This window comes from Columba livia, chromosome 6 (genome assembly GCF_036013475.1).
Source record: "Columba livia isolate bColLiv1 breed racing homer chromosome 6, bColLiv1.pat.W.v2, whole genome shotgun sequence".
NCBI classification, from domain to species: Eukaryota; Metazoa; Chordata; class Aves; order Columbiformes; family Columbidae; genus Columba; species Columba livia.
Window position 1 is genome coordinate 36,513,230 of NC_088607.1, and position 16,058 is coordinate 36,529,287.

General features: G+C 42.9%; 1 protein-coding gene across 1 annotated transcript in view; it reads right to left on the bottom strand.

The window, feature by feature from the left end:
• Positions 1-16,058, bottom strand: part of PTEN (phosphatase and tensin homolog) — a 47,267-nt gene that overhangs the window by 21,323 nt on the left and 9,886 nt on the right. The window contains exons 2-4 of the mRNA XM_065068157.1: positions 9,165-9,249; positions 6,293-6,337; positions 2,010-2,053 (exon numbers count right to left, since the gene is read on the bottom strand). Of these exons, the coding sequence (XP_064924229.1) occupies positions 2,010-2,053; positions 6,293-6,337; positions 9,165-9,249 (174 nt within the window). The remainder of the gene's footprint in view (positions 1-2,009; positions 2,054-6,292; positions 6,338-9,164; positions 9,250-16,058) is intronic.

Consider the following 16,058-nt stretch of genomic DNA (forward strand, 5'->3'; position numbering starts at 1 on the left):
CAGAAGCGAGGGATGAAGTTGCGGAGCTGCTAAATCACCGCAGCACAGCCCAAAGTCTTGCAGAGGGATCTGCAAGGACAGTTTATTCACTCGCAGTACTGAGCGCCCACTTAATCTCTCAAGAGACTAAATAGGCAAGCCCAATAAAGTGAATAATCTTCATTAAAGAAGCAGCAAAGGTTAGTGAAAATCAATGTACACTAATAACTTCTTCCACATGGAAGATCAAAAGATCCCCCAAATAATATTTTTGTATGAACTCAGAGTGAATGCTGCTTTTTTTGCAGCAGATGTAAAATAAAAGGAGGAATTATAAATGCCTAAAAAGCTATTAGACTCAAAGTTGTACAGCAGCATCTCCTATCATAACTAAATCCAATAAGGTTCCAATAAGGAGGGACAAATAGTCCTGAAAGTGCGGTCTGAAAAATCCGAAGCGGTTCACAGCATGCTGAAGGTGCTCCCCAAGATTTGGGATCAAAGGCAAACTTTGCGGTATTGTCTTCGAAGACGGAATGAGGAGCAGATGAAGTGGGTGCCCTGTGATGGCTCAGAGGGATCCCGAGTTAGAAAGCAACCTTGGGAAACACGAAACTGCCTCATCATTGAGAGGGCGCGGGTCCTCTGTGGGTTTTGGTTCCTAACACAGGAACACGCATCAGGGAGAACGGTTCTGCTAAGTCTCTCCAAGCTCCCAGACATTGCAAGAAAAATCCCATAAAGGAGCAAAGAAAACAAACAAATAAACATGGAAGTACTTCAGAAACTGCAAAACGCCTGGACACAAAGCAAGTGTCCAAAGATGAAGAGCTTTTAGTGTTCAGTTTGAATTCGATGCAAGAGGACCCAAGCTGAATAATGAACTACTATGGTGTTTCACGCTAAGTCTACAAATAAGAAGTTCCCTTTGAAATTAATTCAGTTCAGAGACTTTAGAGCAGAACTGTTGCTCCTCTGCTAAGAGAAGGCCTGAGTCACCAGTTGGGTTATCTAATGTAATTAATTTGGGGATGAAAAGGAAAAAGATGCAGCACGTAGCTCCCTACAACAGCGTCATCTTATGCAGACGAGGAGCTGTGAAAGATGCCGTCACAAACAGCATTGTGGGCTGGGATTAACAGTGAAAGGATCTGAGCACCTGTGTAGTAAAAAGCATAAATTAAAGCAAGCATACGCTCTGGATATATTCAAGTCTGTCCTTTTCATTTATGCCTTTTCTACTCTCGGCCAAAGTATTGCTCAGCTGTAAAATACTTCTGTTTTCTGGCTTCTCTGTGTTGGGTGAGGTTTCAGGACACTCAGTCACCACCACAAGAGCCAATCAGAAGTGAAGACGACTTCAACGTGACAATTTTAGTCCTTCTATATTCAACCATTAAAGCAGCCAATTACATTTTGGTCATGTTCTAAACGCCCTCTTTACAACTAGAAGGATGGTTAATAATAATCATCATCATAAGCTGAACTCTTGTTATGATGTAGTATTAGCACCTAAACCTTCCCCACTGGCTCTGGTAGCTCTGCAAATGTATAAGAACCAACTCATCTCAAAGAGGCATCACATGGCAATTTATTTTGGTGTTTTAAAGCCACTGAAGGTTTGTTCCAGATCTTCAAAACGTTGTTTTATATGGACAGTGACAGTGGCTTAAGTATTCCCCATTTTTATTCTCAGTGATGCTCCTGCATAAAATCCAGAATTCTTGAGGCTTCACATCTATATTTTACAAACAGTTTGTACACCGAATTCAACAGAAAATCCTATATAATCCATTCTGCAACATTTTTTCCAACAATAGACCTGAGTGCCTTACTAGAGATCTTGATCTAGATAACTGCCAGCGACAGACTTTGAAAGCATCAAGTATATAGCAAGTTTGTCCAATGACTCAAAGCCACCTGACATCATTTCTTTTGCCCCAATCTCCTACATTACTATTCACCAGCTCCTCCTTTACACCTTCATTCAAAACCGCTGGAGTTTAAAGAGAAGAACAGCAAAAACATACCTCTGCAGTTAAATTTGGCGGTGTCGTAATGTCTTTCAGCACATCTGGAAAAGAAAAGTAGACAAGAGTTCAAGGCAAGTCTCTGATGCACTCGCAACATCTGTCACACCTTGGAATATACAGATCAAATCATATACAGCCAGCACCTTCATGACTTAAAAGCCAGAGGTTATGTATGGATAAACTGGTTTGTTGCAGATACATAAATATGCTCACTAAAATATCAGTTATTTTACTGAAAAACAATTACTTACCCTACAGTAACTGTGGTGCATCAGTATGTTTTAGTCAGTGTGACTCTCAATGGAGATGTTCACACAAGTAATGCAATACACTATTACTTTTTAACGCCGTAGTATTAACACCTCTAGCCACACAAACACAAAGACCAGATGGCTACGACCTTCCTCCAATTGACTCCGAACTCCAAATGCATCTCAAGATGCGTCAACAACATGGGTGCTGGGGATCCCGAGGACATTTCAAGGATGCAACCTAGGTGAGCATTCTTCCTTCAATTACAGGAGCATGACAAGACCACCAGAGCCCACTGAAAGCACCATAACGGAGATCACTTGTATCAAGCAGAGGTTGTGCTAGTGCTCTCCAATTTGGCGTTTGTTCTTCAAATTACATGAAAAAAGGCCAGTCGAGCAGTTTTCCGCTCAGAGACTCTGGAAAATGGCACGTTTCCGAAGACCGGAGCTGCATCAATGTCTGTCTCACCGCTCTGTAAGAGTCCCACTCTAGTTAGTTAGTAGTGCAGCAAACCACGCTGAACTAGTCTTGCAGGATGATCTGCCTAGGGACGAACACCAGTAACCAGATACAGACACCCCGATCAGCAGGGCTCCGATACAAACAGCACGCTGCAGGAGAATGAGCTGCATCAGATGCTGGGGGTAAGGGGGAAGAAGGCAAGGAGTGGATGACCGCGTTTAATTCTCCTTGGTGTTGCTCTCTACAGGCAAAATGACGCACCCCTTCACGATGCCAGGGAAAACGGAGCTGAGGAAGGAAAACGAGAACAATCCTGCCATGAATCAACAGGGTTCCGGGTTGAAACACAATGATGGGGAGGCATTTCAGCAGGCAAAACACATCTAGATCTTCTGTTCCTATTTTAACTTGTACTCTTCATAGGGTTCAAACACCCACACCACTTTCAGGACTGGTATGAGCTTCTCTTAATAGATAAGTTATGACTGCAGCCTTCGGAGCCATACGGGGCTTACGTGACACTTTCAGACACGCAAACTTTTAGGCTTCTATTTCTATGACTGTTGCATGTAACCGGAGCCTTGCGTGCACCGTATTGAACTCCGTCCGTGAGACTCGCACGACAAGGATGGGGCAGCTCTGCTGCGGTTGCACGTGCGCTCGGCGCTTGCCTTCCTCCGAATCCCAGAGCCTCCTCACCTCCAGCCTCTGCGAGGGACACGTCTGGCAGTTTATACAGCTCTGGTCACACTGCTCCCGCTTCCTCCGGGTCCCAAGTGATATGGCACAGGTTAAACTGGCAGACGGGACTCAAAAAGACCCGCAGTCTGTGCTTGAGCATTTAAGAAGAAAGGTGAGATGTAGTACATACATCCAATATGGAATCACCACACCTGGAGTGGCCACCAGCTGGGCAAAGCCTGTTACAAACTGCTCAGCATATGGATTTTGGAAGCCGAGCCTGCTGGGAAGCAAAGCAGTTAACGCACTGTCTTATCCAAGAGAGTTTCCTTCTTCCTTTTAAAGAAACAGCCAGTTCAAAGGGGTAGTACCAGACAAAAGTCTTCAAAACAAACAAACAAATCCACATATGGGCAAAAAAGCCTTCAAATTTTTAAGTTTGAGAGGGTGTGAAGTAGAATACCATCAGGGATAAAAAATAGTTGTGTTGATAGTGAGCACAGAAAGGGAACACAGCCGTGGCAATCCAGGCCCTCTTACGGGAGCTGTACACAACCCAGGGCAAACACAGCGCCCCAGACACGGCTGTACAAAACAAACTCCAGTTTAACTACACAAAACACTTATGTATCTGCAGCAGAGATCCCACCAACACACACTTTGGGGGATGTGTCCATTGCTCCGCATTTCAAATGCATTTGGTTTTGTTGTTTTTAAACACTATTAGACCTGTAATACAGTCAGATCTCCAGAAATGTTCAGAATTTGGGTGAGGGGTGCGGGTTCCCATGGTTCTTGTAATCCTGCCGGCGATTCAAGTGAGTTTAAAGCCAGCCAGGCACCTTTCTGATCATCACCATGATCCCAGTGGAGACATGACCAAAACCACCGCAGCCTGTGCCAAAGCCCAACCCCACGTATACAGAGATACACGTAGTTTGCATATAAAACCCACATTGTTCATTACAGCCTCCTTTAACTATCTGCCTGTAGGACAGCTAAAAGAAATACACTGGAGAAGATGGAGACTAGGACAATAAGGGAATGTAACAGTTTGGTATGTGAAGTCAGGAGATGCAAATGAAAGAACTTGTTAAAATAAAGAAGAATACTAAAAGAAATAGAAAAAGGTTCAAGGCACACATGAGAAAACCAACTCAAACTAACAAAATTGAATTGAGTGCTCAAACATTCACTGGGAAGTTAAAAGCCAAGACGTAAGGAAAAGGCAAAACTGACACCGAAGCACCAGCTCAGAAAAACCTCTCTACATCCTTTTAAATGAAACTGCTCAACACACACATTATTATCGACTTCATGGAACAGCCACCTTAAGGGAACTCAAACCCCATGACAATGTTTGAAATAATTCAGAATATAATCACAGAACTCCTCTGCACTCCCACCTCCTCCTCTTAAACACAGACAACAGGTTGACTATTTACAAAGGATCAGCTTAATCTGAAGAGATTCTGTGCGCTGAAATACCTGAAGGCTGCAATTCCTTCCCATCCCATGACCAAATATTGCAACAATTCACCTAATAGGACTTGTGTACTTAACATGTGGACAAATTGTGCCTGCATACACTGATAACCCGGCCTGTCCAGCCAGATACCCAGTTTAAAAGTTACGCTTTCCAAGCTGTGCAGTAATCACTTGAATCTTCATTTGCATCTGATCCGTGTTTTAGGAAGGAAGTAAAAAAAGGCACGAAAAAGATGATGACAAAAAGCCCACAACACGTGCCCTTTCCACAGCTGGAAACACATTATCGGCAACAGAAATGTCAAAAGCTTGTGTCTTGTCACAGCTCTGCCCACCTAAAAACTTTAGAGCTGTCCCTATGTAGCGCTGGGGATTGGTTTTTGGTTTTCTCCAGTAAAATGAGGTTACTAACACACAGCAAAGTGGCAACTTTTCAAGCACAGAAGTCATACCCAACTCCTACTTTCTGACCAAGCCTGGAATTAACACACAACAACCTACTGCTTTCACCTGTCACTACAGGGGGTGTCTAATAAAACCACGGTGGTTAGATTTACGTGATACGTATCTCCACAATGCATTGTCATTACAATGTAATGCGTTGCCCAGATTTCCTTACTACAGGAATTTTTCCATTAGCCGCAGATATTTAGAAATATATTCATTTTGAACCAATAAAGCCTTAACAGCTCGGAGAATCAATAAAGCTTCAAATTAGATTTCTGGGAAAAAATGAGGGGTAGGAAAACCATGACCTACTTTTCAACATCAGCTGACGGCACCGAATCACTTACACAAATGAAATTAGCCTGAGCTAACATATAAAGATGATCAAGGAACAGGAACAACAAAATAAAAGTTCCCTTCTGGAACAAGAACAGCTTTCTGCACAACTTCATTTTTCAGAGGAAAGTGTTGCCCTTCAAGTGAGAAACCATCACATTAGCAACTGCTGCAATGGCTTTTCCAAGGTAAAACAGGGACAGTCTTAAGAGTGGTGAAGCAAATAGAACCTGCGGACCAATACAGTTGGATTAAAATAAAAACGAAGACCAAAAAACCCAAACATTTGGCAACTTTTTCACTGCGGCCATTAAGACATTAACAGCAAGCCTGCTGTGAATTACTTTCCACTTTTTAATCGCATGGTACAAGCTCCAGATGGGCGAGATGCCAAGTCATTTAAAAGCGTTCAAGTAATATGAATAAACACCGGCATTTCATTTAACCTCACTCGGCTCCACTAAATGAAGTAACAGTGCTCTCAATCAGGCTTAATTGTTTTAAGAAATGTGCAAAACATCTCTAGCTCTGCTTCAGTACAGCAACACTCTCACTTATATATTTTTAGAACTCATTATTTTGGAAAAATATAGATAGAAGAGCATACTTACAGATTGTATATCTTGTAATGGTTTTTATGCTTTGAATCCAAAAACCTTAAATAGAAAGGAAAAAGGCATGTATTAATATATATTGCAATACCAGTGACCTTAATGTGCAGCATCGTTAAAGCACCATCCGGCACGTGCGGTCCTGCAGCCCAAATCCCAGCTGGCCCTGCAAAGTCCAAGTGTGCAAAGCTCACTCGTTCAAACAATCCAGGATACAACTAATTCTGCACATGAGCCCAGATCTGACCCCAATTGAAATAGTTACTGCATGGACCAATCTGCACTGATTCCTAAGATACCCGCGCATCAATACATTAAGCTGAGGTTGTTTTATTTTTAAAGCACAAAGCATCAATTACCTAAGGTATCAGTAAACACTTCCAATTTAATTATCTATGCAGAATATTTTGCCACGGTCATATTTCCAGTGGAAAAAAAAGGCAGTTAAAATAACTTGTGTTCCAGACAGAATAATTGATTTTAATACCAAGGTTTTTAAATGGCTGTTACTTGCACCTGACGATACTCTGGGTTCAGAAAGGAGGAGGAACACTGATAATTTTCACACTCCTTTCATTTTCAAGCTCACTTTGTAACAAAAACTTCCCATTGGAGCCTCAGAGAGCCAAAATGCAAACATGATTCATCAAAATTGCCGCGATTATATATGATGTGTCACCTGGCAACGTTCGAGAAGAAATAACATACAAATGTTTACACTTAACATCATCAACAGTGTGTATCTGCACATCAGGCAGAAGGAATTTAATTAGCCATGACAGAACATGCTGTTCGAATCGAAAAGAAACACTAGCTGCTAAAATCCTGGAAAGCTGAAGCGAAAACATGCTCTGGTTATCAGTCATAATATTCCAGAAGAACCTAGAAGAACTCTGTGGTTAAACCCCTGCATTAAAACAAGACCAGATGTGAACGCTCCTTGTGCAGCATGGAGGAGATTCCAATTTCACCAGTAAAAATATTCCATCGCTCCCCCTGTCACCCCTGTACTTCTCACACAGCACTAACATTAAATTCCTCAGGATACCAGCTCTTCAGAAGAGCCCACTGGCATATTGCAGCTCAATACCAGTTGCTCCGGAGCTGAAACGTGTTGGATTTCTGCATAAAAAGGTCTTGGGAAAAAATTCCACAATAAAAAGGTGACAGTAATAGATGAGGAGCTGCAGACTGCAACGTACAGAATGCTGCATGATCCCATTTGGTACATTATTCTCATTTAAAAATAAGGGGCAAACATAACATCACTTCAGCACCCAGCTCGCTACAGCCACTTAATTTACATCTCTCTGTATCTTAATTTGGTTGATTATACTTTTAGGTGATCATTACTCCTTTTGATCAAGGTGTTTGCACACAACTAGTAACTATATAGTCCTTCCCTTTCAAAAGTCTAATTTACACATATATACATAGTTAACCATTAAAATCTATCTTCCTTCATACAGAAGCAACTGAAACCAATGCATAGGGGAAAGGGACCTGGGGGTCCTGGGGACAGCAGGGTGACCATAAGCCAGCACTGGGCCCTTGTGGCCAGGAAGCCAATGGTACCTGGGGTGGGTTAGAAGGGGGTGGTCAGTAGGTCAGAGAGGTTCTCCTGCCCCTCTGCTCTGCCCTGGGGAGACCACACCTGGAATATTGTGTCCAGTTGTGGCCCCTCAGTTCCAGCAGGACAGGGAACTGCTGGAGAGAGTCCAGCGCAGCCACCAAGATGCTGAAGGGAGTGGAGCATCTCCCGTGTGAGGAAAGGCTGAGGGAGCTGGGGCTCTGGAGCTGGACAAGAGGACACTGAGGGGGGACTCATTCATGTTTACAGATATATAAAGGGTGAGTGTCAGGAGGATGGAGCCAGGCTCTTCTCGGTGATAACCAGTGATAGGACAAGGGGTAATGGGTTCAAACTGGAACACAGGAGGTTCCACTGAAATATGGGAAGAAACTTGTTCCTGGTGAGGGTGGCAGAGCCTGGCCCAGGCTGCCCAGGGGGGTTGTGGAGTCTCCTTCTGTGCAGACATTCCAACCCGCCTGGACACCTTCCTGTGTAACCTCATCTGGGTGTTCCTGCTCCATGGGGGGATTGCACTGCATGAGCTTTCCAGGTCCCTTCCAGCCCCTCACATTCTGGGATTCTGTGATACTGCCTACTATAATATTTTGTTTTTAATGCAACCTCTCACACTACATTTTCCAGGTAGGGTTCTAACTAAACAAATTACAGCAATGCTCCAGGAACACCAAGTACACCTTCCACAGCTGTATCCAGCGCTTCACAGGAAACAACTTAACATAACAATTACAACCTGTAGGTTTTTTACAAACCGTGCTGTAAAGCATCACCAGCAATAACGACTTTTAGCTGATTTCTTTTTCCTTGTCTGCAATTACTGAATGGAGCCAAATGTAAAAAGTCACCTATACTTACTACTTTAACCCAATATTAACTTATCGAGCAGTCCATTTATCAATTGAATGATATGGGCAAACATATTTTGAAATGCCATCAGATATCTGAGAAACTCCAAACAGTGAGCAGTGGCAGAGACTGACATCTTTCTAAAAGCAAAAAACCTCCTTTTACTCCAACACCATTTACTCAAGTCAGTTTTTCACATTGGAAAAGCAGCTCACAAGCGTTTGAGATCAACTCACAACAGCAGCCTGGCCTCAAATTCTTCAAAATAGCATTTTCCTTGTTTCCAACATTTTTCAGGAAAACTAATAAGGCAACATCTTGATATTCCTATGAGTCAGAACACACCACCTTTCCTCAGCAGAACAGAAATGAGCGCGGAAAAGGACATTTGTGATTTAAAAGGATAAATTAAGGAAAAGAAAAATGAATCCTTACCTTACTACATCATCAATGTTGTTCCGGTATACTCCTTCAAGCCTCTCCGCAGGAAAACCCATAGCAATTATGTTTGGATAAATATCTGAATGGGCAAGTTATGGAAACGTTTGTAAAGCACGTGAAGTTTCTACAATAGCATTAAATGGCCATTAATCAATGTTGAACTGTATCAGAGCAACAACTCCAACCAATTCCCATATGTGAACAATTCAGTTTCATACACGCACTAATAAGGGATCTTTAAAAACAAACAAACACCAAACTGAGAACAAAGGGAAAACTTTTGCAAACGCAGCACTTTGACCACAGCCACTATAACAGAAATCTCCCTACAACTTCAACAGGTTGTTTATTACAAGTTGTCCTGGTTTTGTTAAAAAACAAGTTTCTCTTTTAGTGAATGTGCCTGTCAGCTAAAGCTTCATATCAGCTGCGTTTTCCTGGAGAACCAGATCCATGTTTTGGTGAACACAGCAATGGAATGCGAGGTTATTGATAAGCATGGATGGACATCTCGCCAGAGGGGCAACGAGAAACAGGTGACCAAGAAAGTGACCAACTGTGTACAACATCCCATTCACGTGAATACTGCATATAAAAGTGGGAGAGCACGAGGATCTCAGCCCTTTTTTTCCCTTTTCCTCGTGGCCGATATTAGGAGAGGACCTTGCGAGTCGTCCCTGTGAACTGAGGCCAGTGCCAGACTGAATCCAGCTCCGGTTGGCTGCAGAGTCCAGTCCAGGACTTCGGGTGCCGGCTCTGCAGTTGCTGGGACTTTCAGGATTGGTTTTGTATATTTTGTATTATTTTCTCTATTTCATTAGTAGCATTAGTAAAACATTTTTAATTTTCCCACTCTCTTCTCTCTGTCCTTCGTTCCCTCCAGATCGCCTGTCCTGAGTGGGGAGGGGGGAGAGGAGGTTAACAATACATCTGCCAGGGTTTTATTGTCACCCTGCAATCTAAACCCTCGACACAAGTCTATGCTATTGGGCACCAGAAAAGCCAAGTCAAGTAATCCAATTCCACCACACATCATCTCACCAGAGTCGCACAGATGCCACAGTTTGAGTGGCACGTTAAATCCAATGGGAAACTATTAAAATAGTCTTGTGTGACTAACTTGCAAGATATTCCAAAATAAAACCCATGTTCAGGTCTCCACTGAGCCCAAAATAGTTATACCACGCAAAAACATGCAAAAAAGTGCGTTTCAGGCACGCAAGGCTACATAAACATGAAGGTTTTTAATCACTTCCCATGACTTCTACATCACAGCTCATTATAGCAGCTGCTAAGATAGCTCTGAATGCAAAATGTAAGATATTGCAATAGATGGGAAAGCACAGATCTGAAAATAATTATATGTCTTGTTTACTAAAGAAAGAATTCCCTACTTCTGGACAAATATTCTGGTTTCTTATTCCGTGCTACTTCTAATTCACTTGCAAAAGTAACCTGAGGTGAAGAAGTGAGGAAAAGTACCTCTTATCAGAAAGAAATTAGCACTAAGGAAAAAGGCCAAATAAGAAAATGTTAAGTTTACATGCAGAGCCAGTAAGGGATTCAAAACAAATTGCTAAAAAATACTGGGATTTGTTTTCCTGGTGGTATAATGATATATGGATTTTAATTATTTTTTTTTAAACTCAAGAAAATAAAGTACCCCCAAATTTTAAACAGTATTAGAAATGATAATGTAGGGAAGAAGCTTCACTAAGAAGTAAAAGAGAAATGAAACCAGCAGCTCGAAAACAGGCCATACCCTGCCGCATTAACATACTCCTCCTCAGACTAATTTTAGAAGGAATAAGAACAAAGCACGACATGTTTGAAGTGAGCTCTGCTTTAAACAACGGGCTGAACCAGGTGATTTCCAGAGGTCCCTTTCAATTATTCCACCACTGTAAGAACCGTTTTTAAGGTTAAAATACAACAAAGCTCCAAAGAGTAAACATCAGAATGGACGACACTGCAGCAGCTTCTAAGAGATTAATATTCCAGTTGCTTGCATAGGAAGAAAAGCCTGAAGTGGGATACAAACCACTTTACTATTAGAGAGCAGCGTAGGGGAAAGGGACCTGGGGGTCCTGGGGACAGCAGGGTGACCATGAGCCAGCACTGGGCCCTTGTGGCCAGGAAGCCAATGGTACCTGGGGTGGGTTAGAAGGGGGTGGTCAGTAGGTCAGAGAGGTTCTCCTGCCCCTCTGCTCTGCCCTGGGGAGACCACACCTGGAATATTGTGTCCAGTTGTGGCCCCTCAGTTCCAGCAGGACAGGGAACTGCTGGAGAGAGTCCAGCGCAGCCACCAAGATGCTGAAGGGAGTGGAGCATCTCCCGTGTGAGGAAAGGCTGAGGGAGCTGGGGCTCTGGAGCTGGACAAGAGGAGACTGAGGGGTGACTCATTCCTGGGGATCAATATGGAAAGGGGGAGTGTCAGGAGGATGGAGCCAGGCTCTTCTCGGTGACAACCAGTGACAGGACAAGGGGTAATGGGTTCAAACTGGAACACAAAAGGTTCCACTTGAATTTGAGAAGAAACTTCTTCCCGGTGAGGGTGGCAGAGCCTGGCCCAGGCTGCCCAGGGGGGTTGTGGAGTCTCCTTCTGTGCAGACATTCCAACCCGCCTGGACACCTTCCTGTGTAACCTCATCTGGGTGTTCCTGCTCCATGGGGGGATTGCACTGGATGAGCTTTCCAGGTCCCTTCCAACCCCTGACATTCTGGGATTCTCCATCCTTGCAGAACTCCCACAAGCCTGAGGACTCACAGGCAAGCAGTACAGACCAAATTCTACATTTACGGTTTAACTAGAAGACTTAAGGAAAACATTATGAGCTGAATAGACAGAAATGACGTTCTCTACTCTCAAAAAAAAATATTAGCATTTACTATGTTGTAATTCAAGTATTAAGACACTGGTCTGCTTGGACTATTCAAAAGACGATTTAAGCAGACAACGAAAAAATATCCGAAAGCTTTTGAGAAATCCAAATAAATATGGGTAGCCGCCTTAAACACAGGTACTGAAAGGAGTTCCCGTCTGCTTTCCAATTGATTCTGTCCTTGCCCAACTCCCCAAAAAAGCTTACATTGGGGAGAAAAAAGGCAAAAAGCATCACCAAGCATGAAGTTGCTTAACTTGCAGAGCTTGTGATAACTTCAGATACAACTGAATCATCACATAAACCTGAAACTTTGAACTTCACTCTGAATGTGTTTTACTCCACAAACAGTCCACACCTCTTTGTTAAATTAACAAAAGCTGCTACATAATTAGCAATGTATTTACTGTTTTATCACTTAATACTTGCCATAAGCAGAAGAAACTGGTTCTAAACCACGTGCACCTGCTCTATGCCTATTAACAGTGAATTACCCAACTTTCAGACACTCCATTATTCACCATATTAACTTGATTTCTCCCTACTGCCAGTTTCAGCATTTATACCCCAAAGCACCTCCCTTTGCATCCTGCTCGGAGACGCAGGGCTGGATGAATTACCATAGCAAAATAATCCAGATGGGACAAGGGGCGATGGCTTTAAACTGCAAGAAGAGAGATTTAGATGAGATGTAAGGAAGAAACTAGAGCCATGAGACACATGCTCTAACTTCATCAAATTACCATCTAACTTGCTCACGTTTCTATTTGCAGTCAAGAGCTTTACTAAACAGTTTCTTCATGCGTTTCAGCCTGCAGTTTATGTTCAGATGCTCTTCTTCTGCTGTTGGCTTTTCCTCTCCAAAAGCCTCAGAACCAAGACACTTTCCAGGATTCCCAGCTGGTGCGAGATGGAAACGAAGCAGACAGACACCGAGCAGAGGGAACGGAACATTTTAGCGGCAGCGTTTCCAGTTTGCAAGGCTCATCCAAACACCCAAGCTTCAAAACATGCAGGCAGAGACAGATAAATAAGTTCCAAAATATGTGACCCCCCCTTCACTGATGCAGGAACAGCTCATGTGGTCTCTGCTTTTCAGCAGGACTGAATCCTTAAGCTTAATCGTGCATCACTCCAGGTGCATTTTTAAACCCAGCTTGCAAAAGGTGTACTACAATATGGCAAGTAAATAAAGAAACTGAAAAAAGACTTCAAATGGGACGAGGGGAGGGAAGTACGAATCAATTTGCTGATGCTGATTCAATAGAAGCGTTGGATGCTCGGTGGTTTTGGAACCCGACAGCACAAAAACTGAAATGTTGCTGGAAAACAAAGGGATCCAACAGTGAGCCTGGATGGGTGGGCTGGTTTTAGAAAAACGTGATTGTTTTTTAAACAGGCAAGTCAATTCCTCCCCCACCGAAATATAAGTGTCCTGAAGTACCTTACTTATTATCTCAAAGTATCTCGAGGCTGGAATGCGATTCACACGCCGCTGCTGACTCACTCTTCTGTCTGCAACAGATCTGGCCTTAAGGACAGCGGCCGCGGCGAGCAACAGTTATGACAAGTGCATTCATATTGCTGGCAAAGATCATTTTATGTCTTTTTAATATATGCTTCTGACAAGCGTGCTAAAGCAGCACGTGGCTTTGAAACTCTCCTTTTGGTTCAGGCACCTGAAGAATGCCCTTTGCTTTTAGGAGTGAGATGGAAGAACAGCGTGGAAGCGGCTTGCACAGATGATCTAAATCTCTGAGCAGCAATAGCAGTTTCGTCATTCAATTGAAAAAGCTGCCATAAAAATCAAGCTCTTCCACCCTGCAAAGAGATGTGCAGCAAGCGAAGGGGATGGTTGTTACTGCATCGGTACTAATTTGCCTTTTGTCCTCATGCTGGGGAACAAGAAATGATCGTGCCCAAGGCCAAGCTGCGACCAAGGTGGGGAAGGTACAGAGCCCAGCAACCATCCTTTGAGTATCATCCTCAGCAAATCCCGCTGTCACCAGCCATGCTCAGTGGCCCAGACACTGCTTTTCACACCTCAGTTGATTTAACACTCATTTCCAAAGCTGAAATGAAGATATTTGCTACCCAGGCGAGGTTTCTTACAAAGGAGCTTGGAAGCTGGGCTTACATTCAAAGCAAGAGTTCTGAGTCAGAGTGAAATCAGTAATAATACTGATAATTTTAGAAATCTGGAAGAACTGATGATTTAAAACATGCACCAAGTTCATTATCAATCCCAGGCTTTCTTTAAGACAGGGAAATGAAAATCAGTAAAGCCTCAGCTGTTTATTGAGCAACTTCTACAAACTGTCATAACTACCAAAACTTGAAATGAGCTTTCTAAAAAATAAAAGAATAAAATAAATCAAACCCTGCCACATTTTGCCAAAGCAGCTCTTTCCTAAGAAACCCATTCCCAGAAATGGCTTCAACAGTTTTTAGAGCACAGTTTTTAGGCTGGGATTTTAGGTAGCGATCACAACAAAAGCACAGGAGACAGACGCATGATACGCAACAGCAAAACACTAAAACGCCATCTTCTACTCGAGCTCATACTTCTTACCAACTACAAACCTTCAGCTTTCAAATGAACAATGATGACACTACATTATACTCAAGGAACCTTAAAATGAAAGCAGCTGATGATTAAGCTAAGTTATCAAATGCCACAAGGAAAACATGATGCTTTGTCAATACTGAAGACATACCAAAGCAAACAATCCGTACGCCCCTTCGGAAACGCCTTTGCTCTAATGCTGCTTGTAGATTGAATAAACCTTTCTCCTTAAAGCCCCAAATCATTCCCACATGCTCAAGATGTCAGTCTTTCCAGTCCTGTATCGTTATGCAAATCAGCAGTGATAATCACTTTCAAAAATAGCTGTCTATATATCCACATCATGCCAAGATCAAATTAAAGAATATGCAGTACACACTTGGAATTTTACATGCATATATATATAAAAGCGAATGACTTGTGTTAGTCCTGTAACTCACAAGTTCAGCCGTTTTCCTAATAACGGCAGTTGTCCAAAAAGGCATACCGAAATTTACCAATTCTTGAGTTCTCAAACAGTCCCAAGAAAGCTGCAAAAATAGACGGCTATTGCCTTTCCTGCAATGATCAACATCCTCAATATCTAGAATGTGAGTCATTAGAGTTTCTAAGTCATGTTATGAAGTCTCATTTCTAAGTGTTCAATCCCTTACCCTCACTCTGCTCATGAAAACACAAAGCAAATGACAGAAAAACAAAGCAAATGACATAATTGTCCTATTTTTGAAGCACGCTACAGCATGAATTTACATATTGCTGTAATTTTTAAACCCAACGCTGACAACAGATCTTAAATCACGAACAGAAAACAACTTTAAAACTATTAGCCCTTTACAATCAAAGGCTCCAGGAAGCTCTACCAGGCTTTAGACTTCATCTTTCTTTAAAGTTTAAAACAAGCTGAGTGTTCCTGAAGCTGCGAATGACGGTCACTGTTCATCACACTCTGCAGTTCAAAACTTACTGCCAAACCTGAACTTGATGCACGCAAACGTAACGACAACAGCCCATTTTTCCTGGTCCTCGGTTTCCAGCTTCTACATATGAATCTTATTTAACAAAGAGCAGATTTAAATTGGTGAATCTATGGCCTGAAAAAAAGCTTCACGACTGCCAGGACTGCAAATTCTCACTTCCAGTTGAGGCGAGCGAGGCATGTGCTTGCTTTAATATGTGGCCGAACAGCCCCGCTCCTCATTGACACGGAGCTGCTGTTGGTTTTGCTCCATCGCCCGTCACCCATCGCCCTCCCGGCTGCCGACAGCCCCGGGGCCAAGGAGAGCGGCCCCGGCACCGCTCGCTCCCATCTGACAGCGGCACTAAGGGCAGAGGCACAACGGGACTTTGAAGTCTCCGAAAAGTCGCTTTGTTGTCTTCAGTTTGTCTGCAATTTTCAGGAACTCTGGCTCCAGTACCCACGCACACATGGTCTAGCAGTGC